At 50.7% G+C, this 24,842-nt stretch overlaps 1 protein-coding gene across 2 annotated transcripts; it reads left to right on the top strand.

The window, feature by feature from the left end:
* The first annotated feature begins 905 nt into the window (after positions 1-905).
* TTF1 (transcription termination factor 1) lies at positions 906-24,135 on the top strand. Of its 2 annotated transcripts, none has more exons than XR_004344394.1 (11): positions 906-953; positions 3,465-4,456; positions 4,662-4,888; positions 6,482-6,667; positions 7,848-7,926; positions 9,993-10,123; positions 12,013-12,240; positions 14,422-14,511; positions 14,969-15,034; positions 18,991-19,076; positions 19,991-22,343. XR_004344394.1 is itself a non-coding variant. In XM_030292721.1 (11 exons), the coding sequence occupies exons 2-11, from the start codon at positions 3,483-3,485 to the stop codon at positions 20,170-20,172; spliced, it is 2,256 nt and encodes a 751-aa protein (XP_030148581.1). In that variant the 5' UTR covers positions 906-953; positions 3,465-3,482; the 3' UTR covers positions 20,173-24,135. The 2 variants fall into 2 exon arrangements, 1 of the variants encoding a protein (XP_030148581.1); XM_030292721.1 differs by having other exon boundaries at positions 12,013-12,247; positions 19,991-24,135.
* Positions 24,136-24,842: the final 707 nt, after the last annotated feature.

Below are 24,842 nucleotides of genomic sequence, written 5' to 3'. Positions count from 1 at the left end.
GCCCTAATTTTCTCATCCAGAGGGGGAGGCTGATAACACCCAATAAAGATAATCCTACAATCCCCACACAGTGTTGTTATCGGATTCAGTGAAAAACTAGTTGCCAATATGGTTATGTTTACTGTTCAATAAGTCTATAAAAGTTTGAGTGCTATATATACTGGCCTGGACTCAAAAGCTTTACTTTGAATCATAGACCAAGTTTCTTCAGGACGCAGTTGAAACGGGAGGATTGGACTACATCTGCAAGGCTGCTTCTAGCTTCATCTGAACTTAACCCAGCAGCCTCTGCCCACCTCTGACCTCGACTTTCCACCACTCTCCCCTGTATTCACTCCGCTCCAGCCGCCCTGGCCGTCTTCCAGTTCCTCCAGCGATCAGGTGCAGGGCCTTTGTCCTTGCTTCCAGCCTGGGACCATCTTCCATCTAGAGTTGTGCTCGACGTTTTAGTCTACAGCTCACCTCAAATGTTACTCCGCAAAGAGCTTTCCTTCCCTTCCCTCTAAAGTAGCACTCACTGCCCTCCCCCACCCCGTCACTCTCCAGCACAGTACCCTGTTTTCTCTCCTGCAGAATAATCTGAAACTATCTTGGCTGATCTGCTTCTCATGTCTTCCCCAGACTTGAGGTCTCACCACCTTGTCCACTCCGGGACTAGAACCGAGCTCGGCGCAAACTTGACTGTGTGGAACGCACGCGCGAGCTGGGAAGCCAGTTCCGGCCTTCTGTCCCCTCCCTGGGGTTTCAGGTCGCGCTTTACCCCACCCCCACTCCACCCCCTCCGACCCGAGGAACGAAACCCGAGGTCAACTACGCCTGCGTCAAGTCCCTGCGGCGGGCGTGTTGCCACGGCAGCGTGACGCCGAGGCGGGGCCGGAAGCGACGCACGACCACTTCCGCTTCCGCAAGAACGGCGCTTCCGGATCGGGAGAAAGGTGGCGGCGCCGTGGGAGGTAGGTTGAGGGCGCTTCTTGGTCGTTCCGGGTTCTTTCGATCCGCCTGTCGAGGTCGAGCGGCGGGTGGTGGTGCCTTCGCCTCGCTGAGGCCGCTTTTGGCTGAGGTCTCCGGGGGCGGTTTGCGCCGCGGCGGCCCCAGGCCGGCCGCCGGGAAGCGGAGGCCCGGGTCCCGGGCGGGAGAGGATCGGGAGTCGGACACGGGACCGGGGCCTCCCTCCTCAGCCCCGGAGAGCCCGCCGCACAGCAGGGAGAGCAGGGGGTCTGTCGCACCCCGCAAGAACGAGAGAGCCCGAGACCAGGCTTGGGCACGTCCCGGCAGGGCGGGAAGCGGTGTGTTCCGAATCGGTGGGCGTAGTTGCTTGCCCGGTTGCTTGTCGGGCACGGTGGAACCTTTGGGAGCCGGACGGACGAGACCCCAGCCCTCGGGAGGCCGAGCGTGTCGCCGCGCGCGAAGTACAGGAGGGCAACTGCAAAGCGGGAGACGGGACCCAGTCTAGCTGTTAGAGAGGCCTTCTTGAGGAGGTGACTTTCGGACGTGGCCCAGTTAACGCGGAGAAAGGTCCCTCGGAAGAAGGAGCATCACCGGCAGAAGTTGCTTTTGGAAAGTCCTGGAGAATGAAAAAGAACGTGTGTATTCCGGGAACCGAAAGGAGCAGGGTGTCTGAAACCCAGGGAGAAATGATAGGTGGAGAGGTAGACATGGACCAGACTAGACCATGAAGGGCCTGGTAGGTGTGTAAGGATTTGGGACTTGGTCTTAAGAATAACAGGGCAACCAAAAAAGTCTTGGTGGGGGAGTAAGTATGCAGTTAGTATGTTGTGCTGAGTTCCAGAGACCAGAGGGAGAAGCTTAGGAGGTGTTTCAAAGAAAGAAAGTGAAGGAGGTTGGGAGAGAGGAAGGAAAAAGAATATTTAAAGGAATTATCTGCTCACCTGTTCACCGTTCTCGCGAAGTCCTGAAAGATGGGCCAGGAAAGCGTGTATTGAATGTAGTGGCTTGGAGATCCTAGGCGCCCTTCCTGGAGCAGTCTCAGGGCAGGAGTGGGGGGGCGGGGGGCAGCTACGAAGGAGTGGTTTTGGAAGTGGATACAAGGTGAGGAAATGGAGAGAGCATTTTCTGTCTGAAGTTGTGCTGTGAAGAGGAGAAAGGAGAACAGCTGGGTGGGGCTTCAAGGTCAGAAGATGGTTGGTTTTCGTGGGTTTGTTTTGTTTTGTTGTAAGTTAGGAGAGGCTAAAGATTGTTGGAGTGTCGCCAGAAGGGACCCACTGCAGAGGGAGAGGCTGAAGATACAGGAGAGGGGTAGGGTCCCTAACTTCTCATGGGTGGTGAGGACACTTTGAGAATTGTGCGGCCGGAAGAAGAGTATGAAAGAACACATTGGTTTATACCCATAAGCCAGATTCCCCAGCCCCAGGATCTCCCCTTCAACAGAGGCACTTAAGAGCTTTCATTAAGACCTTTCTCCCTGATGTCACCCAAAGATGCGTGGAAACTTTTTTTTTTTTTTTTTTATGTTTTTAGCAGAGGAGACTAACATTAAATGATTAGTTAAATAGTTGTTTAGTCTTTAAACTACATTTGGGCTAAGTGCTACCGAGGAGACGTATGGTTTGCTATGAAAGTATATTTGGAATGGACCAAGCCCACGGGGGTCAGGGAGCGCTGTCTTTTTCTCCTCTTCCTCCTCCTTTGTAAGTACTTACACATGTACATCCTTCAGTTGCTTGTTTTTGAACACAAATGAAAGCAATCTGTACCTTTGTTCTCCTTCTTGCTTTTTAAGTGAAAAAGCAAGCAGCATTCAAATAAGTAAATAAAAATACAACAAACACCCCCGTCGTCATTACCCCAGTTAAGAAATAAAAGATGACAGGTACAAGAGAAACTGGCTCTGTTCTTGTCCCTGATCTCTGAATTTGCCAATTAGAATTTGCCAGTTACTACTACGTATCCATGCAGAAAAGACACATACAATTGATTTGTGGGTTTTAAACTTAAGAGGCAAAGTATCATCATGTATGTCTCTTCTTAACCAGGGAAAGCTTTTTTGAAGAAGTGATATTCAAACCAAGCTCTGAAGGATGAAAGGAGGCAGGAGGCAGGGAGGGTAGGAAGGCAGCAGAGGGCATTCCAGAAAGAGGGTATGGTATGTTATAAGACCGTGAGCTAAGGAAAGGATTATGGCATGTTCGGGGAACCCAAAAAAGACATGTGTGGCTGGAGCATGGAGTTAGAAAAGAGAGGTAAAAGATGGGATGGGGGGGGGGGGGCAAGGGCCTGATCATGCTGGGCACTTTGTTCTCTGTTAACTGTTCTTTACCATATCCTAAGGGCAGTGGGACCAGACCGTAAATTACAGTGAGCCCCCTGTGCATTTAGAATAACTTAAAATTGACAGCCATGATTCCAGTCTTGTCATTTGTCGTATAATTTCATTTTTCTGTGATTTTTTTTCTCCTGAGGCCAATGTTTAAGATGCTTTGCAAAAATAAACCATTGTTGTCAAGTTTCCCTACAGGAACAGAATGGAAGGAGGACCGAGCAGATTGGAAATTCATACCCCAGTATTTGATAAGAAAAAGAAAAAATACTCTGTATATAAGGAAGGACACCTAAGGAGTTCCCATGAAAGTTTCAGAGACACTCCTCTGACAAGTGAACAGCATCACATAACCAAGAGTAAAAAAAAGAGAAAGGATTTCCAGCATTTTCATTCTTCCCCTTTGCAAAAATCAGAAATTTGCGAGGAGACTGAAAAGACCACTTCTATACCCAAAAAGAATAAAAAGAGAAGACAGAAGGCTTTGGGGGTAGATGAGGAAACAGGCGTGGTGTACGTCCTGGTGGATAAAGAAAATATCAAGGACACGCCGAAGAATTTTAGGAGCGACGTCGATGTCGTGTACGTGGACACGAGCAAGGAACAAGAGCCAACACAAGAGCCTGATGCAGACGAACCACAGTCCGTTCCCAAGTCACATGAAAATGAGTCCGAAGAACCGCATCATAAAGTCAGGGAGAAAAAGAGTAAAAAACATCGGAAGAAAGCGGCATCGGGCGATGCTGTGCAGGACAGCCCGCATGCGAGCCTGCCCCTGCCCGAGGTGGAACCACCCCAGCCAGAAGCCCCCCTTTCCGTGGGCCCAGAGGGCGAAATTGCCCAGCTGCCAATACCCGCAGGTAAAAAAAAGTCTAAGAAAAAAAAGAGAAAAATTTCACACAACCGGGAATTTGAGGCAGTGCCCGGGCCTGAGGGTCTGGAGAACGTGCACTCCGAAGGATGTCGAGGGGTCAGCGGTGTAAAGAAAAAGTCTAAGAAACGGAAGCGAAGCTCTGCTGAAAGCCCCGTAGCGCCTGGTGGGGAGTTTTCAGCGCTCGCTGCCAGCTTGGAGGACGCGCACTTTGATTCACTGCAGGGAAATGGCACCTTGATTGAAGAAAGGGAGGAGCCCAGGCCACGGGAGGAGAAAACCCAGGCCTGTATGGAAGAGGTGCAGAGGTAACGGGGGAATGTTGTGTCTTTCGATGTGTGTCTTCTGTGTGAGTTCTGCCTGTGACCTCTTTATCTAGCATGTTCGTGGCAAGCTCCGACATCCCTCCTTGCTTTCACACTGTCCTGGTCTGAAGTGAGGGTCACTTTAAGCACTTGAAAGCCACCGGGGCAAGCGACGCGTTCACGTGAGTCCGTCCGATCTTGTCCGTAGGTTGGAACCTACAAACGAAGAAGAAGGCCGTCTGGAAGTGGCCACAGGTTCCGAAACGAGATACTTATCCGAAGAGTCGAGAGATTTGGGCGACTCGGATGTGGATTTGGACTCGGCCGTGAAGCAGCTCCAGGAGTTCATCCCCGACATCAAGGAAAGGGCCGCCACCACCATCAAGAGGATGTACCGGGATGACTTAGGGCGGTTTAAGGAATTCAAGGCACAGGGTGAGCTGGTGGGACTTGAATAGCTGCTGGGCTTTCCTGTCTGTGTGAGGAGCCCCTGACGCCGTTTGGTGAACGATGCAAGTTGTCTAGATTCACCGGGAGCACCTTCTGGCCGCTTCCTGCCTCACCTCCTGCCGGAATTGTTGTCCGAGCCACGAGATCAGCCAAACGAAGGGGTCTGGGTCTCCTCCGCCCAACTTCTGGTAGGGGAGACCCGTCCCCATCCTGATCTCACTCACTGTGTTGCAAGAACCTCCCAGAAAAGTTACGGACTTGAGGAGCAAACCGCAAAGCTGAGGCTGTGTGCTCCGAACGAGCGGTATTCACTGGGCTGGGAGGGACCCAGTACACTGGTCCCTGGGAACGGTAAAAGCAGAGCCTTAGCCCCGTTAATCATGTTCAAGAGGTTTGTTTTAAAAAAACAGACCAAGGAAGGAAAATGTGTTTAGAGCAGCATCTGTGGAATGCTCCCCATTCGTTTTGTATGTTTTATGTCAAAATTTTTAGGCGTATGTATTTTTTAAAAGATATTCTTGAAATAAGTCTAAGAAGGGAAAAACCATGCCATACATAAGACCGTCAGTACATAACGAAACTTGGTTGCTTTGAGTTACAAAGAAGAATAGAATGTGCAGTTAAATGACCTTATTACTCCCCCCATCCCCCATATATTTGCATAGAGAATATATGTGAATATTTGTATCGGCCAATTTCACCGTACTTGCCTTTGGCTGGGGTGTGTGTGTGGCAGAAGAGATTAAGAGGGGACTTCTTAAAAATTTTTGTGTTTTTTTTTAAATGTCAATATTTTTTTAACATTTATTCATTTTTGAGAGGCAGAGAGAGAGTGTGAGTGGGGAAGGGGCAGAGGGGAGGGAGACACAGAATCGGAAGCAGGCTCCAGGCTCTGAGCCATCAGCACAGAGCCTGATGCGGGACTCAAACCCACGAACCGTGAGATCATGACCTGAGCCGAGGTTGCATGCTTCACCAACTGAGCCACCCAGGCTTCCCTTAAAAAAATTGTTTTTGACTTTTATTCATTTTTGAGAGGTAGAGAGAGACAAAGCGTGAGTAAGGGAGGGGCAGGGAGAGAGAGAGCGAGACACAGAATCTGAAGCAGGCTCCAGGCTCTGTCCTGACAGGCTGACACCAGCGTGTTGGGCTTAAATCCACCAATCACGAGATCATGACTTGAGCCATGACCTGAGCCGAAGTCTGACGCTTAATGACTGAGTCTCCCAGGTGCCCCGAGGGGGAACTTCTTTGAAATGTTTATTTCCATACTTTTAATGAAAATATATTCCTTCTTAATAAAAAAATGACTGTTTTCCAAAGAGATTGATGAATTGGGGAAGGTCACTCTGGAAGGGGATGACGGGGCAGACTTTGAGAGAAGAATGACTAAAATGGAAGGGAAGCTGAGGGTCACAGTGGGGAAGGGGGGAGCTCATGTCAAGTGCACACCTAGGGCTGCTTCTCAGCAGGGGGTAGCTGACTGGGCGCTGTTGTAACTGCTGAAGACTGAGTGGTGGGTTTGCTTTTTCCTTTGTTACTGACAATGCCTACTTTTTCTCCCCACCCCAATCCTAGGTGTCGCTATTAGATTTGGCAAGTTTTCTGTAAAGGAAAATAAGCAGTTAGAGAAGAACGTGCAAGAATTTCTGTCCCTGACCGGAATTGACAATGCGGACAAGCTGCTGTATACAGACAGATACCCAGAGGAGAAATCTGTGATCACCGACTTGAAAAGAAAATACTCCTTTAGACTGCACATCGGTAAGCGTACAGCCGTTTTCTTTTTGACCGTCGCCAGCCTTCCAGCCTTAGCCGGGTGAGGCACGGTAGGTGTTCGCACAGCGCCCGGCCGATCGGTATTTCCGTATTCGCATCGCCGGTCTGTACTCTTGGGGGTTTGGAATGCGTTCATGTCTCCCAAGCGTAGTGCTTTTCCGGATCTTGTAGAAAGTAACACAATCAACTTGTAGCTTTCCTGCTGGGCAAGAAGTGTGGTTCTGGTTTCTGCTCCCCTGCTCTAATACATGCTGTCTTTCGTATGCTGCACACAGCACACCTGGATCTCCTGAGTTTCCCCGAGTACAGCCTTACGTGTGCTTTGTCGCTGGAACCCTCTTCCAGCGGGTGTACTTGGAAACCGAGACAAAGCCATGAAGCAGCATGGGATTGGACAGAAAGGAAATCTATGAATTCATTAATAAATTTATCTTTTTCTTATTATTAATGCCTATTTATTTTTGAGAGAGACAGAGCATGAGCCGGGGAGGGGCAGAGAGAGAGGGAGGCACAGAATCCGAAGCAGGCTCCAGGCTCCGAGCTGTCAGCATGGAGCCCGACCTGGGGCTCAAACTCACGGACCGTGAGATCGTGACCTGAGCCAAGGTCGGGTGCTCAACCGACTGAGCCACTCAGGCGTTCCCCCTCCCGTGCAAAATCCATGAATTGAAAGAGGATGATTTCTTAGGTGTTCTCCGGAATGTGCAGGGGCAACCAGAGTAGTGAGCCCCTGTCGGGGGGCTGTTTGGTGCTTAGAGTGAGGAAATGAGTAAAGCCTGCTTGTTCAAGAAGCCCTCTTGTTCATCTTAGGGAAAACTGTTGGCACACGTCCTCCACGTTAGCATTCTTTCCCCTTAACTCAAATTTTGTTAACATGACTTTGGTTTATAAAGAACTTTTCCCTCGAACGTGGTAGGTAGACTGGAAGCTGGAACCTCGACATCCTAAGCCCGTTGTTTGCAGAGCTCTGCAAGGAAACTGGTGATCGTGGGTGTCTGCTCCTCGAGCCAGCTCTCTGCAGGATGTGTGAAATCCCGGCCTCGACGTGGGGTCTGGGGTCGTGGGGTGGAGAGGGGCTTGTGCCGGGTTCCTTTTAGAACTGTGACTCCGTTTCAGGCCAGGCCCTGTGTGCCACACTGACCACTTGCCTTTCTTCCGACTTTAGGGAAGGGCATTGCCCGGCCCTGGAAACTCGTTTACTATCGAGCAAAGAAGATGTTTGATGTCAACAATTACAAGGGCAGGTAAGAAGCCTTAGCAGCTTGAGACACAGCATTTCTCTGGTGCTTGCTGATCGTATAAATCAGAACGTCCACAACAGATTAGAGGTGGTAAAAAAAAAAAAAAAAAAAAAAAAAAACGAAATCATGAGGACCTTTGTGTGTGAAACAGGCCTGCATATCTGCAGTCAGGTGAATGTCTTCAAAGCCCATTTCAGTTTCTACCTCTTTAGTCAAAGTTTGTGATCTTCCCCTTTCTATTTATTTTTTATGTATTTTTTGAGAGAGAGAGAGAGACACAGAGCATGAGCGGGGGAGGGGCAGAGAGAGAGAGAGGGAGACACAGAATCCAAAGCAGGCTCCAGGCTCTGAGCTGTCAGCGCAGAGCCCGACGCGGGGCTCGAACCCACGAACCGCGAGATCACGACCTGAGCCGAAGTCCGACGCTTAACTGACTGAGCCACCCAGGCGTGCCAGTCTTCCCCTTTCTAAATCCCTGGCTTTTCCTTTGTACTTCCTCTAGCACTCAGAGTGCCGCGCCCCCCTTAATGTTACGAGGTTTTCTTTGCTCTCTGCTGATGTGCAAGCTCCCTGTGTACCCAAATGTTCCTTCTCAATGCGACGTTCCCTCCAGCGCTCAGCCCGCTTTTGGGGGTTTCCAGTGAGCATGTGAAGGCAGGGTAAACGCCAGCCAGAGGTCCCGTGCGAGCGGTTCGGCAGCGACACTGCTTGGTGGTCACTGCCTCCTCCCTCCCTCCCCAAGTAAAACACCCAACTACGTTTTGTTCCCAACGTTCCAGACAAAACCAACGTGGATCGGGTGTCGGCTGTGGGTAAGCGCTCTGCTCCAGGACGGAGGGAGAGGCAGGAAAGCATCGGGCCCCTCGCTCTGAGGGCCCAGACAACAACCTCGTGGACTTGACCTCACTCTGGGAGGCACGTTTAGTAAATGTGGCGGGGTCGTTTGGGTTCCAGGTAGCTGCACGATTTGAAAGCTGGACCTATGTATTATGCAACCCCCAAACACCGATACGCCCTTGGTTTCTTTTTTTTAAATTCTGACCAAAAGCAGTAAACCGGAAACAGAAGAAAAGGTTGCTCACAGACTAAAGCCCACGCTCCCCTCTTCCCCAAGCCCCGGGGCTGGCCGCCTGTGGACAGAACTTGAAGGAAATTCACTAAAGATGACATTTTCAGCAGGACGTGAAAGAAAGCTTTGGGTAAATGAATGGTGGCAGCTGAGGTGACAGTTTTCTATCTGTGACGTAAGCGTGGGAATGAAAGTTTTAGCAGAATACAAAGTCTGTATTCTAATTCTAATTCTAATAAGAAAGTTCATTCATTCGTTTGCACCACATGGTTTGTGTGTGGTAACAATTTGCCCTTAGAATGTTGGCTTTTTTCTTAAAGTTTATTTATTTATTTTGAGAAAGAGAGGGCGCGCGTGTACACGTGAATCGGGGAGAGGCAGAGAGAGAATCCCAAAGATACAGTTTGGGGGGCGCCTGGGTGGCTCAGTCTGCTAAGCGTTGGACTTCAGCTCAGTTCATGATCTCAAGGTTAGTGAGTCCGAGCCCCGCGTTGGACTCTTTGCTTTCAGCACAGAGCCTGCTTTGAATCTTCGGTCTCCCTTTCTCCCCCCTCCCGTTCACAGGCATACTTGAGCACTCCCTCCCGCCCTCTCTCCCTCTCTCTCCCTCAGTTTCTCTCTCCCTCCCTCCATCTCTCTCTCTCTCTCTCTCTCTCTCTCTCTCTCTCTCTCTCTCAAAAATGAATATTAAAAAAAGAAAGGGGCACCTGAGTTGCTCATTCGGTTAAGGGTTGGACTTTGGCTCAGGTCATGATCTCGCGGTTCGTGGGTTCAAGCTCTGCATCAGGCTCTGTGCTAACAGCTTGAGCCTGGAACCTGCTTTGGATTCTATGTCTTCCTCTCTGCCCTTGCCCCGCTGACACTCGCTCCGTCTCTCTCTCTCTCTCTCTGTCTCTCTCTGTCTCTCTCTCAAAAATAAATAAATATTAAAAATTAAAAACAACACAGTTCTTAATCTCACACTTGATCAGAACTGTAGCACGTTTTCCCTTCCTCCCAGGTACAGCAAAGGAGACATGGAGAAGTTAAAGATCTACCACTCCCTGCACGGAAACGACTGGAAGAAGATTGGCGAGATGGTGGCTCGAAGTAGCCTCTCTGTTGCCCTGAAGTTCTCCCAGATCAGCAGCCGTAAGTGAACCGTGCGTGCTGCCCCACCCTGCGAGCAGATGAGCCCCCGCGGCCCAGCACGGGCATCCTGGCAGGCCTGCCTTGTGGGGGGGCCGTGACGGTTGACTGATGAAGCCGTTCTCCCAGCTGTCTCATTTCATTTCTCACCCGCAATTGTGAAACCATGTAGCCTTTATTCACACGACCGATTTTTTATAATTTTTCAAATGTTTTTTATTTATTCTTGAGAGAGAAAGAGCGAGACACAGAATCCAAAGCAGGTTCCAGGCTCTGAGCTGTCAGCACAGAGCCTGACGCGGGGCTCGAACCCACGAGGCACGAGATCACGACCTGAGCCGAAGTCGGACGCTCAACCGACTGAGCCGCCCAGGCGCCCCTCACGTGACCAATTTCTGCCACGCCTGGGTTCAGTAACTTTCAGCTCTACCCGCTGGCCTGACTGAAACCCTGGGAGGCTGGCGGGTAGGAGAGCCAGGGCGGAGGAGGTCCCCTCCTGCAGAGGACAGGGGAGAGTGCTGGGAGGGCAGTGATGCGATTCAGTCGGCCTGTTAGGGACTTTTCCCAAACCTCCTGTCTCTTTTTCTCCTCTATCAGAAAAACTTTGTTGGTTATAGTCTTTACATTACAAAATCCCCAGTTGCTTTAAGGAGACAGCCCTCGGATGCCGTTATGGGGAGCACGGGGACTGGCATCTGTGGCCCTGGGGTGACTGGGAGCCATGTCTTTCGTGCCAACACATCCAGCCGTGGCGCCATGCAGAGACTCAGTGTGGCCAGTTCTTCTGGATTTGGTGCGAGTGTGTGAAATCTAGATACCTTTTTTTTTTCCCCCTGAACTGTTTTGATTTTTAAATATCCAAATTGTTGAGAAAAAGTAACGTCACTGTGGGCCAAACCAAAGATATTTGTAGGCTGGTGGTTTGAGGCCTCTTCCTTAGCCTGACTGTGACCATCTAGACCAGGAAGATGGACCACGGACGGTTCGATGCCTTCCGCAGATGAAGGCTTCAGGTTCAGACGCCTTTATCATTGTGATCACTGGAGCTCAGTTTCACGCATTCACTTACTTGGTTCCCATTAAATGTTTGTGAGCCTCACAGAGTCACACGGGAGAGGTTACTCAGAAACAAGAAAAACAACTTTTTTGAAGTTAAAAAACAAACAGTTCTGTTTAAGAAAAGACAGTTTTAAGAAAAGACAGTTCTGTTCTGATATTGGTTCTTAAACAGAATCGTTGGGAGGCGCTGGGGTGGCTCAGTCAACTGAGCATCAACCTGATACCGGATCAGGTCATGATCCCAAGGTTGCGGGATCGAACCCCGCTTGGGATTCTCATTCTCCCTCTCCCTCCCCCTCCCTCTCCCGCCTCCTCCTCCTCCTCCTCCTCCTCCTCTCCCCTGCTTGTGAGCTCTCTTTCTCTAAAGTAAAAGATAACAATAAAGAATCTTTGGCCACTGTAGTGGTTCCACTGTAATTTGCACGTAGCTGTGCTTATGGTGTTATGTTTGTGTAATTGAGATGTTGCCCACTCTCTTCTGAAAAGTCCTGATTTATCTTTTTTTTTTTAAGGCTTTAGAGTGGCTTTGGGTTCACAGTAAAATCAGAAGGTACACAGACGTCCCATCTGTCCCCTGCCCCCACACATGCACGGCCTCGCCCATCATCCGCATCCCCTACCCGAGTGGTGCCATTGTTGCAGCCCGTGGACCCTCACTGACACATCATAATCCCCCAGGGTCCGTAGTTGATATTAGGGCATACCTTTGGTGGTGTACGTGCTGCGGGTGTGGACAGATGTGTAATGACACGTATCCGTCGTCATCGGTTTGTTTTTGACGTCGTGTGTGAAGACAGACGAGAAACTGTAAGATCGTCCTTTTGTGTCTGTAGCGAGAAACCACGGTGCTTGGAGTAAGACGGAAACCCAGAAGCTAATCAAGGCTGTGGAAGAAGTGATTCTAAAGAAAATGTCTCCCCACGAGTTACAGGAGATGGATTCTAAGCTCCAAGAGAACCCCGACGGCCGCCTGTCTATTGTCAGGGAAAGTCTGTACAAGGGCATTTCTTGGGTAGAAGTAGAAGCCAAAGTAGAAACCAGAAATTGGATGCAGTGTAAAAGTAAGTGGTAAGTTTTAAGGCTTCTTAAGTGAATTTCAATAAGATACCCCCTCCCTCCCTCCCTCCGTCCCGCTTTCTCACAGACACCACACACGTAAGCAAAGTGGGTGGATGGGTGAAGTCACGAAGAAGGTCCACGTAACCGCTGTGCGGAAAGCCTTACGTGTCAAGAACGATCGTCACCAGTCATCCGTCCCGGCCACTTCAGTATCCATATCTGATCTGAGTTGGCGCTTAACTAACCTCGATTCCTTGCGTGACTTCCTCGTAAAGGAACGTGAGCCTTTGTAATACTGAATATTGGCTTGCGGTTCCTTCACTCTGCTCCTGCTGAGTCTTTAGGAAAACCAAATAGTCCTCTCTTTGCAGCATGAGGGGAAAAAAATACGAATCTCCCCTTTGGGAGGGAAATCACAAGCACGGTGATGAGCAGGAGTTAGCCCTTTTTACAAACCTTTCAAGTTCAGTGGCTCCTCTCCTCACCAGAGCGAGACAGCCGGGTTCATCGGGCCACTTTAGACACGCTCATCACATAGCATTTTCAGTCCTGACCTCGCTGCACCTTCTTTGCCTGATGTGGCTTCTCCGGGCCCTGGAGAGACTCTGAGCTGGGTGGTCAGCTGCTCCGGGACTCCTTGGAGCGGTGGGCCTGCAACTCACGGCCCACACACCTCACGCGCAAAGGGAGTGCGGTCATCGTCAGGTCAAGTAAGAGTGAGTTCAGACTGGGGTGCCTGGGTGGCTCGGTCGGTTGAGTGTCCGACTTCGGCTCAGGTCATGATCTTGCAGTTCGTGAGTTCGAGCCTGCCTCGGGCCCTGTGCTGACGGCTCAGAGCCTGGAGCCTGCTTCCGATTCTATGTCTCTCTCTCTCTCTCTCTCTCTCTCTCTCTCTCTCTCTCTCTCTCTGTCCCTCCGCTGCTCATGCTCTGTCTCTCTCTGTCTCAAAGATAAATAAAACATTAAAAAAATTTTTGGAAATTACTATGAAAAAAAATTTTAAAAAAAAAGAGTGAGTTCGGAGTAGGCATGTTTTCTACTAAGAGCAGATTCCTAGATTATGCCATTTGTTGTTCCGTCCTTCAGAATTCTGTCCTAGAGTTCTCTGTTTATTTCCGTAGAAGACTACACTCAGGGGCATAAACTCCAAAGAACAGATAATGATTGGGGGACAAAACATTTGATATGGAGGAACCAGAGCCCTTACTGCCCCTGTATTTTAGACTAAAAAAGGAGTGTTTTGTAAGCCTCCGTTGGAGGACGATAGATCAGTGTTTAGAAAGGGAAATACCACAGAGCAGCCATGCTTCAGGATCAGAAGAATTAGGATAACATGTAGGGTTGCCTGTTTAAGAGAAAAGCAGGAAACTTGAAACTAGAACGTAGATTTCCTTCATGTAGCATTGACAGGACCTCAGATGCTGCATTTCAAAGGAACACGGCTGGCCAGTGAGAACGACAGCGTCACTCATCTGTGGATTGTGTATCCCCCTTATCCAGAACGGAACAGCTAGCGATCTGTCAGATTGTGACACATTTTACTATTTGAGATGAGTACTTAAAAAATAATTTTTAGCTGGGTTGCTGCTCTCTTTGTTTTTTTTTTTAAATGTTTATTTTTGAGAGAGAGAATCCCAGGCAGGCTCCGAATCGTCAGCGTAGGGCTCGAACCGTGAGATCAGGACCTGAGCCAGAATCAAGAGTCAGATGCCCCGGGTTGTCCCTCTCTTTAGGAGCTCCGGTCACCCTTCCCTTCAGCCATTAGCTTTGGGCCTTAGGGGAGCCACCGCATCATTTATGACTTGACTGAATCTTACGTCCCTCCGTTTTATAAGCAGTCTTGAGTTTGCAGTTTCCTTTAGCACCTGCTGATGGACCGATACTCTGTGCTCCTCCCGTTTGTAACTTCATTTTATGGAAGTTTCAGAGCACACAGAAATTCAGAACTCCCGTATCCCTCATCCAGCTTCACTAGCCACCAACTTTCTGCCACTCTCTTTATCATTTCCCGGTTGAAAAGAAGAAGAATAAGCACGTTCGCGAAGGTGGCCAACGTTAGTGATGAGCCACACAACTCACAGCGTGGTTCTCCGTAAGGGTGACGTCGTGGAGGAAAGTGCGGGAAATTGCGGTGGAGACTTTAGCCCGGGAGGTGCACTCTATTTTTTCTTCTTTGCATGCAGGACGGAAATTCTAACCAAGAGGATGACGAATGGTCGGGATGTGTACCGCGGAGTGAATGCCCTGCGGGCCAAAATCAACCTGATCGAAAGGTACAGCCAGAGGAGGTGATGCTGTGGTAACTCTTTCTCTCTGACCCGAGAGTACGTGTCCAGCAGCAGAAATCTGCAGTGAGATTGCTGAGGTTCAAACCCGTCTTCCCACACTGCCTGCGTGTATGACCTTAGGAACTTTTTTGTGTGTGTGTTTAAATCTTTTTTAATGTTTACTTATTTATGAGAGACTGCGAGAGACAGAGCCAGAGCAGGGGAGGGGCAGAGAGAGAGGGAGACACAGAATCCGAAGCAGGCTCCAGGTTCTGAGGTGTCGGCACAGAGCCCGACGCGGGGCTCAAACTCAGTGAACCGTGAGATCATGACCTGAGCCGAGGTCGGACGCTCAACCGACCGAGCCACCCAGGCGCCCCGAGCTTGCCACGTTTGGGAGTCCGTGAACATGCCCATTGTGCTGACTTGCGCTTGAAAACTTAATGTTTATTTTTTCTCCCAGGTTGTATGAAATAAACGTGGAAGATGCTAATGAAATAGACTGGGAAGATCTTGCTAGTACCATAGGGTAAGACCGTTCGGTTAATGTTAAGCTAATTAAAAGATAAGAGATGACGTAGTTAGTGACCGTCTATGAGCTTTGGAAGCACCGGCCTGAAATCCACGCTGCAGGCGGGATTCGTGTGTAGGTGGTACCGTGCACACGGGGACTGGGAACCTCAGCTCTGGGTGCCGTGGGCCAGCTGCGCCCTCCCTCCCCGCCACCCCTCGCCGAAGACCCCGGGGAAGGGTGAACGAAATGTGTGCGGAGTCTCTTAAGAGCCTCACGGAGCTAACATGTTAAACGATTAGAGCAGAGATCCCACAAACCCTTTGCCCCAAATCATAGATTCTTAACAGTTTTTCCACGTTTGCTCTGTCGTCCGCCCTCCCTTTCCCGTTCCCACTCCCACTTCCAAGGGAATAAAGTAGTTTCGTTAAGCGCTTGAGGATCAGTGGTGGGCCCTGTGCCCTAAACGAGAACGTTATTACGTGATCACGGCGCACTTACCACGCCCAGGAAATTCGACGCCGATACGGTGCTGTGCTCCAAAGCCCTGTTCACATTCAGTTTCCCCCACTAATAATGTGCCGGTAACGTCCTTTATAGCATTTCCCCCCGATTTAGGATCCAGTTCAGATTTACACGGTGCATTTAACCATGCGTCTCCTCAGTGTCTTTCCATCAGTAAAGCTCTTCTGCCTTTGGCTTTGAGGGCATTAAAAATGGGGGCGAGGACGGGCTGGTTGTTTGTAGAATGCCTCACAGTGGGAGGTTCTCTGCTGCCTCCTTGGGATGAGGCTTTGTGTTGGGGGCAGGAGCGTGCCGTAGGTGACCCTGCGTCTTTATCATCACATCATCTTGATGCTTTGGCTCTGGGGGCATTTGCCAGGTTTCCCCCTCCCCGTATAAAAGTACCCGTTTTTCTCTTGGGGATACAAAGGGGCCGTGGGAGGTATTTTGAGACCATGTAAAGGTCCTGTTCCTCTTTAAGCTTCCCTAAGTGGTTTCGGTGGGGTGTTCATTTGCATCTTTCACCTGCAGGGTGAGGGTGAACTTTCCTATGTTTATTTTTGTTTTTTTTAATATTCGTATTCATTTTAGAGAGAGAGAATGCACACGAGGCAGGGAGGGGCAGAGAGAGAGGGAGACCCAGAATCCAAAGCAGGCTCCAGGCTCCGAGCCGTCAGCACGGAGCCCGACGTGGGGCTCGAACCCACGAGCCGTGAGATCATGACCCGAGCCGAGGTCGGACGCTGAACCGACTGAGCCACCCGGGCGCCCCCAGACTTCCCTGTGTTCATAAGCTGCCTCCATCTGCCTCTGCTGTGAGCTTTTGTTACCTGTCACCCAGACATCGTGAATCCCTTCTTGCTACTGAACACAGAGGCCACCACTCCCGATACCTGAACTTACTGCTTGCTGAGCAAGGGAGCCAGCCTGCAAAGCACAGTCCCTGTAGTCCCTGTATGAGAGCAGGTCGTTGAGAGCTGGGGGTCTGGGAATCGGTCTCTCAGCAGTGGGGGTGTTAGGGGTTGAGTGGCCTTCAGTTTTAGAAGGGTGGACGGTGAGGCGGGGCTGCCACTTGGCTGGCTGTCAAAAGGGTGACGCTGTCCTTGATCCACGAGGAAGGGCTGAAGCTGGTTCTGGTGGTTATTTGCACCTTGGGATTATAGACAACCAACAATCAGTTTGGTTTTTTTAAGCTGGAGAATGGCAAGTTTGTCCGACAGACCCTCTTAGGAGTCACAGACATGCTCATGGTTCCAAACCCTTCCCTCCCAGCGCACCCGCGGGGTGGGCCACTCACTGCTCCACGTGACGGGTCCCTGAGAGGTGAGGGTGTCGGGTCTCCCAGAGGGGACCCGGCCCGGCACCCACCAGCTACCATCTTGAGAAGCGCTCATGACCGCAAAGCCCTCCCTTTGTAGTAGCAGACGGGTTTTTGAAAAATTTGACTTTGCCAATAAATTTTTGCGTATCGTGTGATGTCACCGTCCCCTCACATCACGATTTCCTTAGATTAAAATGGACATTTAGTGGTTTTAAGTGAAACTACATAGTTGAAAAATGGATTGTCCCGCTTAAGATTAATAAATCTCAAAGCCATAAAGTAGAGACTGTGGCATCTAGCCAGAGCTGTTTGAAATAGTACATTCTTTAAGTTTTAATTAAAACAGTGAAAAAGACGTCTAAACGTTCGGTCTCTCCAGGGTCTTAAAGCCTCGTGAATTATTGAGGCAGGACGTAAAGAAAGCGTGTCCGCCTAGTGAGAGGTACTGCCTACTTCGTTTGAAAACATCCAGATCCTTTATCGTGACTCCTAAGCCTGGGGTTGGGCATGCGGAACATCCTGCTGGGCGCCCGGCACTGCAGGAGGAGGGCGGGCGTGGGGGCCTTAGAACTTGGACTTCGAGGGCAGACTGACCTGGCGTTGAGTCCTGGTACTCAGTTTTTAGCCGTCTTTGGACATGTTGTTCCCTAACTTGTTCTGAGCCTCGGTTTCCTCATCCACAAAATGGTTTGATAGGACCACAGGGAGGACCAAGGAGGTCGTGCATGGTGGACGTGTGTAGCCCGGTGCCTATCGACACCGATCATTTCAGCTACTAGATTAGCTTCTGGCTGAAACAAGTAGGTCATGCTTTCATTGTCTAAGAAAAAGTCCAGGAAAGTAAAGTTGGTGATTTCCACTTTATTTATTTTTTTAATTTATTTTGAGAGAGAGAAAGAGAGTGTGCAGGCACTGGACGTGGAACCTGCCCGAGATTCTCTTGGGGCACCTGAGTGGCTCAGTCAGTTAAGCGTCAGACTTTGACTCAGGTCATGATCTCACGGTTCGTGAGTTCGAGCCCCGCGTCAGGCTCTGTGCTGAGCGCTCTTCTTCAGATTCTGCTTCAGATTCTGTCTCCGTCTCTCTGCCCCTCCCCCGCTCGTGCTGTCTCTCTCTCTCTCTCTCTCTCTCTCTCTCTCTCTCAAATGAATAAACATTAAAAGTTGTTTTAATTTTTTTTTTTCAACGTTTATTTTTGGGACAGAGAGAGAGCATGAACGGGGGAGGGGCAGAGAGAGAGGGAGACACAGAATCGGAAACAGGCTCCAGGCTCCGAGCCATCAGCCCAGAGCCCGACGCGGGGCTCGAACTCACGGACCGTGAGATCGTGACCTGAGCCGAAGTCGGACGCTTAACCGACTGCGCCACCCAGGCGCCCCAAAAGTTGTTTTAAATAAAAAAGATTCTCTCTCCCTCTGCTCCTCTCCCCTGCTCGTGTGTGCATGCACACTCTAAAGAATAGTAAGGAAATAAAGAACGATTTTGTCCGACTTACTGTAAATTGAAATACATTTGACTCACCAAAACATCATAAGCATCTGCGTTTTTTTTTGTTTTTAAGTTCTGCAAAATAAAAAGCAGGGGACATCTACTTTTGGATTGTGACAGATATGTATTTATCCTAGGTGTAGTGGTTAAGAGAGTGGGGTTTGGGGTCAGACCACCCAGTTGAAGTCCCAGCTCTACCCCCTTATTAGCTGTAAGATCTTGGGCAGCTTCCCTGTGCCTCAGTTTCCCCACCTCCAGAATGAGACACAAGACGCTCATAGAGTGGTCGTGCCGGTGGGTTGTCCTTAGATGGGAAGATCTTAGGTCAGGGCCAAGTACAAGGTCAGCATCCGCTTACGTTAGCTGGTGTTACGCTTGGTTCCTGACCAGTGATTTAAATTCTCGTAAGTTAAGTAGGATCCATCTCGTGCTGTTGACTTTCTTCCTTTTGTGTGTGTTCTTTTTAACCACGTGAACAACAGCTACCTCACGTGTGTCGTGTTTTTATCGCACATCTATGGGCACGATCGTTTCGCGTTCGGGATTAAGAAAGTTACTTAACGCCTGCAGATTCTCCCGACTCAGTGTGCTTCGTACGCAGTAGTGAAGTGACCAGTTTTTAAACTGATGCTATCTTTTTTTTATCTTTGCCTTTCTAAAGTGATGTCCCGCCGTCCTACGTTCAAACTAAGTTTTATAAGCTGAAAGCTACCTGTGTTCCCTTTTGGCAGAAGAAGACTTTTCCAGGTCAGTATTTCCAGTACTGTATTCGAATTGTTAAGAAGCCAGCAAGTGATGGCACGTGCTGATAATGTGACCCCGGGCACGTGACTTCTGGGAACCTTGGCTTCTTCGGCTGTAAAATGGTGTAAAGATTATCAAATCCTAACCCCCACCTGACAGCACCTTCAAAAGTACCAGATGAGATAATAGATGAATTGTGGTCACCAGGGTGCTTGGTGCTTAGTGAGCACTCGGGAACCGTGAGTGCTTCTGGGTCACCGTCATGTGTTCACACGCACACGTGACGCATGCTTGTGTGCACACATCATGTGGCACGCTCGCACACAGTTCCAGAAAAAGCGTACGATGCCCGGTTCCTTCTTTGCAGCCATTCGTGGGCGGTTTAGGTATTCCCATACTCAGTTGGTCAGAGTCCTGTGGGGAACTGGTGGAAAATGTACATACCGGGGCCTCATCCCATACACACCGAATCCTAACCTCGGGGCTGGGTCTGGAGGCTAGGGTTTTCTCGAACAAGCACGCAGGAGAGCCTCCAGTGGTCTGCCCGGCACCCGCGTTCGGGAGCCACTGGTTGGGGTGACGCTCTGCCACGGGGCGTACGATGAGCTACTTGTTGCATTCAGCAGACATCGCAGCCCGGGTTTGAGTCCTGGCTTCGTTGGCCCCTGCCAGCTCCGCGACTTTGGCCAAGATTCGTAATGTCTTCGTGCCTTGGTGTCCTCCTTTGAGGAACGGGTCACCTCGTAGGATTTTGAGGGTGAACCTGGTTGGGGGAACCTTAGTAAGCCAGTTAGAACAAGACCACGCTCGCCGTAGTAACAGCAGCAGCCCGCTACCCGCGTCCGTGCCCTCTGCCCTTTGACCTTGGGAAGGAGGCTTTGTACGCGTAATTTCAAAATTACATTTCTTTCCTTTAGAGATCATAGACTACCTTTACGAAACCAGTCTGCCTCTGCTTAAGGAAAAGTTAGAGAAGATGATGGAGAAAAAAGGTGCTGAAATCCAGACTCCCGCGGCGCCCAGGCAGGTGTTCCTACTCCGAGACATCTTTTATTGTGACGACACCAGTGAGGGAGAAGACGGGGAGGAGAAGAATTAAGGGGAGGACACTGTGCCTTGGGCACCCCTCCAGGTGTCGTTGGATTTCTTTGCAATGGGGCAGAGAACCTGTTTCCAGGACTGATGTTTAGGAGAGAGAGAAGGAGCCATGGCCACAGGAAGGGGATGACGATACCTTGCGTGGCGGAGCATTCCATGGTGATTCGCACACTCACGCTCTAGTGCAATTGAGCGTGCAGGGAAAGAGGCGCGTAAGAGTCGACTTAATGCTTCCGTGCCGTTGGACATAATCACAACGAACGGTTCTCATAAAACCACAGTATCCCCGGTCCCTCTCGCAGCAGAGGGTGTGGAGTCACGGCCCGTGAACAGTTCGTGGTAAGGATTTCAACGTACACGCTCGGCCTAAAGGGGAACGCTACCAGTTTTCGTCAACGTGCCTGCCGGCTTGCCTTCTGTCTTCCCGGTTGTTACTCTGTGTGCTCAGTGTGCGTGAGTATCAGGTGCGCGTTAACAGGGAGTTGTGGACCCGCTGGGCTCCCAGACTGGCTTCACTTCGCACGTCCCTGCCTTCGTGGGCGGGCCTCTTCCTGAGTGAGTCAAGTGCTCAAGGGTATGTATTCTGCATACAAGCTGCGTTCTCAAAGCCACTGAATTCACCTGGTGTCCAACTGGAAAGAAACCAAAACCCCAAACCCAGCAGACTCTTCCACTGCTTCCGGAAAATCCGGTTCTGTGAGATTTTGGAGGGCTGCTGTGTGGGTCTGAGGCACAGCTCACACCCTGCAGGGTTTCAAGGATAGTTTTGAGTGTTGGGCCATTCTGTCCGCCAGGAAAGCAAAACCATTACAGAGAGTTGGAACAGAGGATTCAACCTAGGGATTTAGGTTACAGCGTTGTTAAACAGGATCGGAGACGCGAACGGGAAGGCTGGATTCCCGAGCGACGAGTGACCGAGGGGAGGCGGTTGTGGCCCTGCTAACGTGCCCTGTCCCCGTGCTGCCTGGGTTGTCTCCTGCTGCTGCCCTGGCGGGACCCTGTGTCTCCTCGGAACACAGCAGCTGCTGCCTCGCTCCTGCCTGCCATCGTCTCCCTCTCCTCCAGCCCCTCGGCAGAACCCTGCTGGCCCGGGGAGTGGGGTTCCAGGCTTCCAGCCGCACCCGTACTGGGGAGGACATAAGATGAGGGTGAACGGTGGCCCGTGCAGCGACGTCGCCATCTCCGCCAAGACAGAACTGCACTGTCTCCTGAGCATTCTCTCCAATGTCCTGACTCTCGCATCACGACGTGTGCTGTTGGTTACTTCATCCGTGAAGCCAGACGTTTGCCCAAAGCTACCCTACCTGGAGAAGGAAGAATACAGACACAAGTCTGGGAGTCTGGTCACCACTGTGTCCCCAGCACCTGTCCCACTATGGTGCAAGTAAGGAACACTCCGTAAATGTTCAGCAAACAAATGACTGTTTCCTTTGGGCAAGCGTTTGACCTTTACTCCCGCCCTAGCTGGCAGACACACCGTCTCCATGCTGACGGGAACACAAGTTCCTTTCAGAGGACGGTCGGGTAAAAGACATCAGAGCCTTAAGAACGTACACAAACTGAGATCCGGCAATTCACTTCTAGAATGAAAAGGACTGGTGCATAAGAAGGGCACCTTTATGATTTGAAATGGAAAAACATGTAAATGTTCCTTAATGGGAATTTGTTACTGTATATTCCTAGAATGGGATAGTATCCAATAATTAAAAACGAACATGATAGAGTGGATTAACATAAAAAGAGGTAAACAAAATGAACCAAAGTATTTCAGAAGAGTAAATATTTTCAATTTTGTAAAAGTAAAAAAAAAAAAAAAAAAAAAAGGCCGGGGGGGTGGATTGTGTATATGTAGATGCATTAAAACGTATGGGAGAAGTTAAGCCCCAAATTTTGGGAGAGGTTCTCTCGGGGCGGTGGGATGGTGAATTTACAGGTTGGAACTCTCGATTTGCAAGTGCCGGGAGCTGGACCCAGATAGATGTAAGGAATCCGGGAGCTCTCAAGACCGAAAGGCCAGAGGAACCACTCGTCTTAAGTAAGGACTGGTCCAGCTACTCGGAGTCACCAGAGATGGGGTTTCTTGCGGATTCCCTGCTCTCCCCCCACCATCTCCCACTTCTCTTCAGTCCACACACAGCAGCCCCCTCACCTCCCACCTGTGTCAGCAGACCTGCTCCCTGTCCGGAGGAAGGAAAACAGCCTCTTCCCCTTGCTTTTAAGTCCTAGGCTTTGTTCCTAGTGCCCAAGTGAAAGTTTGTGCCCAACTCTGAAGTGTCCCTGGAGTCAAGGAGATAGGACGGTCTTCAGCCAACGTGAACACCCACCCCACCCCTGGAGCTGGGATTTAGCTCAGGATGCCTCTAGCAGCTGAGAGCGGAAATACCCCAGTGGGAAAAATCAGGGTCCCGTTAGCAGAAGAGGTAAGTGGACTCTGAGGAAGCAACCCACAAACGGGTGTTGACAGTGACTGATTGCCTGTGCTATGAATTTCACAATAGACCTGGGTACTTTCTGTAGAGGTTCTATTTTTATAACTTTTTCTCACCAATAACCTCCGTGCCTGTCCCTTCAAAAAAAAGTATGCACCATACAAACGTTAGCCTTTGCCAAACTCGGCTTTTACGCACGCGAGTCCAGGAGGGATACGGAAGAAGGAGGAGGGCAGGGTAGACCGGACACGTGTCAAATGCAGACCCGGGAGAAGAGAAGACCGTGAGGGGAGCCGTGAGTGTGATTCGGGGTGTGCCCGCTCTACAGAGGCCCTGGCGGATGGCGCGAAGACAGTGGGCGGAAGAGAGATGCCCGGCGGGCAGCCCCCGCGGGGGTGAGGCCCAGAGCCTGGAAACAGCCCCAGTTTAGAGGCAGAAAAGAGCCAAAGGGGAAACTGCGTGTCGGGTCTGTACTTGGGAGGACGCAGAGGAGGAAGAGTGGACCCGGAGAGAGGGGAGAAGACCCCGCCCCTGTCCCACAGGAGACCAGAGCAGGGAACAAATACAGTTGTTTGGAACACTCTCGCCTGTGCGGTATTGGAGCACCTGTCCCAGTTCTGGGCATCCCGCTTCTCGGTAGGCACGCTTTTCGGCGGTTTGCCTTCACGTGTAGACGCCATTCCCCAGCAGAGAGGAGGGGAAGGTGAACGTCCTAGACAGACCCAGGCCTGGATTCCCCTCAACGCTGCTTTAAGTTACTCTCAGCCGGCGAGGCCCCGCTAGGAGCTAACGGTGAAGGCCCAGGCCTGGGTTCTCGCCGGCCGCACAACCTAGCGCTTGCCGAGCACCGGTTCCAGGCCATTTCCTGAAATACACGCCGCGGTCCTAATTCCCAGCTCACCCAGCAAGACGCCAGCCCATCAGTTGGTTCCCAGCGCGCGCCAGCGGTCCCAGGGTCCGTTTCTACTGCCCCTTCACTCTTCGTCCTCTCCCTCGGGGGCCCTTCCCTGTCCAGGACCCCGGACCTCGGCGAGCCCTTCCATCTGCCCTCCCTGCACCTAAGAGCCGAATATTTCCGGAAGAAAACCACACGGTCGGGCTGGTTGGTTTCACTTTAATGGTTGTCAACCTCAGGCAGAGCATCACCAGAGGATCCGACTTTGAGTCTCTGTTACGTTTGCTGTGCCTTCCCCACGTCAGCTGTTACACCTTCAACCCTCCCACGCTCCTCTTCTGGCCTTTTCATGATTCACTGAGCAAAAATGGAAGGCGGCAGACATTAGCTCCCCTGCACCAACCAGGCAAACCTACCTCTGTCTGCACCGAATTCCTCCTGCCGGAAGCTGAGGCCGGCGGCCTGTCCCTTACCCTGTCTTGGAAATTCTGTTCATTTGCTCAGCCCGCTCCTGAATTCTGGAGCTCTGGACTGTCATCCCCATAGATACGCGCCCACACTGCCCATCTTTAAATATGTATGTTATAGGCGTGTATTTATACAAGTTTGGAATCAGGACTTTCTGCCGTGTTCCTCCCACTGCACCCAACCTCTAAAGTTCGGGTTCCTCGGGGCTGTTGTGGGTTCTCTTCAGGTTCTCAGTGCCTTCAAATAACATCTACGTGCTTATGGCCCCCAGCTATGTGGTTACGGGTCAGATTCTCCCCCGAACTCCAGGCTAAAAAACACATCTGGCTGGGTCGCCTAGCTGGCTGGGTGGGCAGAGCGTGCGACTCTTGATCTCGGGGTCATGAGTTTGAGCCCCGTGTTGGGGGTAGAGATTACTTAATAAATAAAGGTTTTTAAAAAAGAAAAAAAATGTATCTGCCTGCCTGTGGTCTCCCTTCAGGTGTCTCCTATCTCAAGCTTGGCGTGTTACAATTTTCTAGTCGCCCACGCTCACCTCAAAGTGTGTCACCGGCCCCAGGCTGACTCATTTCTGCCAGTGGTATCGCTGTTCACGGAGTTCAAGTCGGAAACCTAGGAACCATCCGCCCTTGCTGCTGCCATACCTACGTGCAGTCCATTAGCAAACCCCATCAATTCTGCCTCCAGTCAGTCTGGAATCTCTCCACCCCCACCACCATCGACCACCGTCTCAGACATTACCCTCTCCGAACTACACTTCTCTCCCTTCTTCCACCCCGGGCCCCTCTCCAGCCTCCTCCCACAGCTGCAAATTGGTCCTATCACCCCACCCTGTCTAAAACCCTGTCGCGGTTTCCCACCACACTGTGGGTAATGGTA

This window comes from Lynx canadensis, chromosome D4 (genome assembly GCF_007474595.2).
Source record: "Lynx canadensis isolate LIC74 chromosome D4, mLynCan4.pri.v2, whole genome shotgun sequence".
NCBI classification, from domain to species: domain Eukaryota; kingdom Metazoa; phylum Chordata; class Mammalia; order Carnivora; family Felidae; genus Lynx; species Lynx canadensis.
The sequence above is the reverse complement of the archived record's forward strand: the minus strand, read 5'-3'. Positions and strand labels throughout refer to the sequence as shown.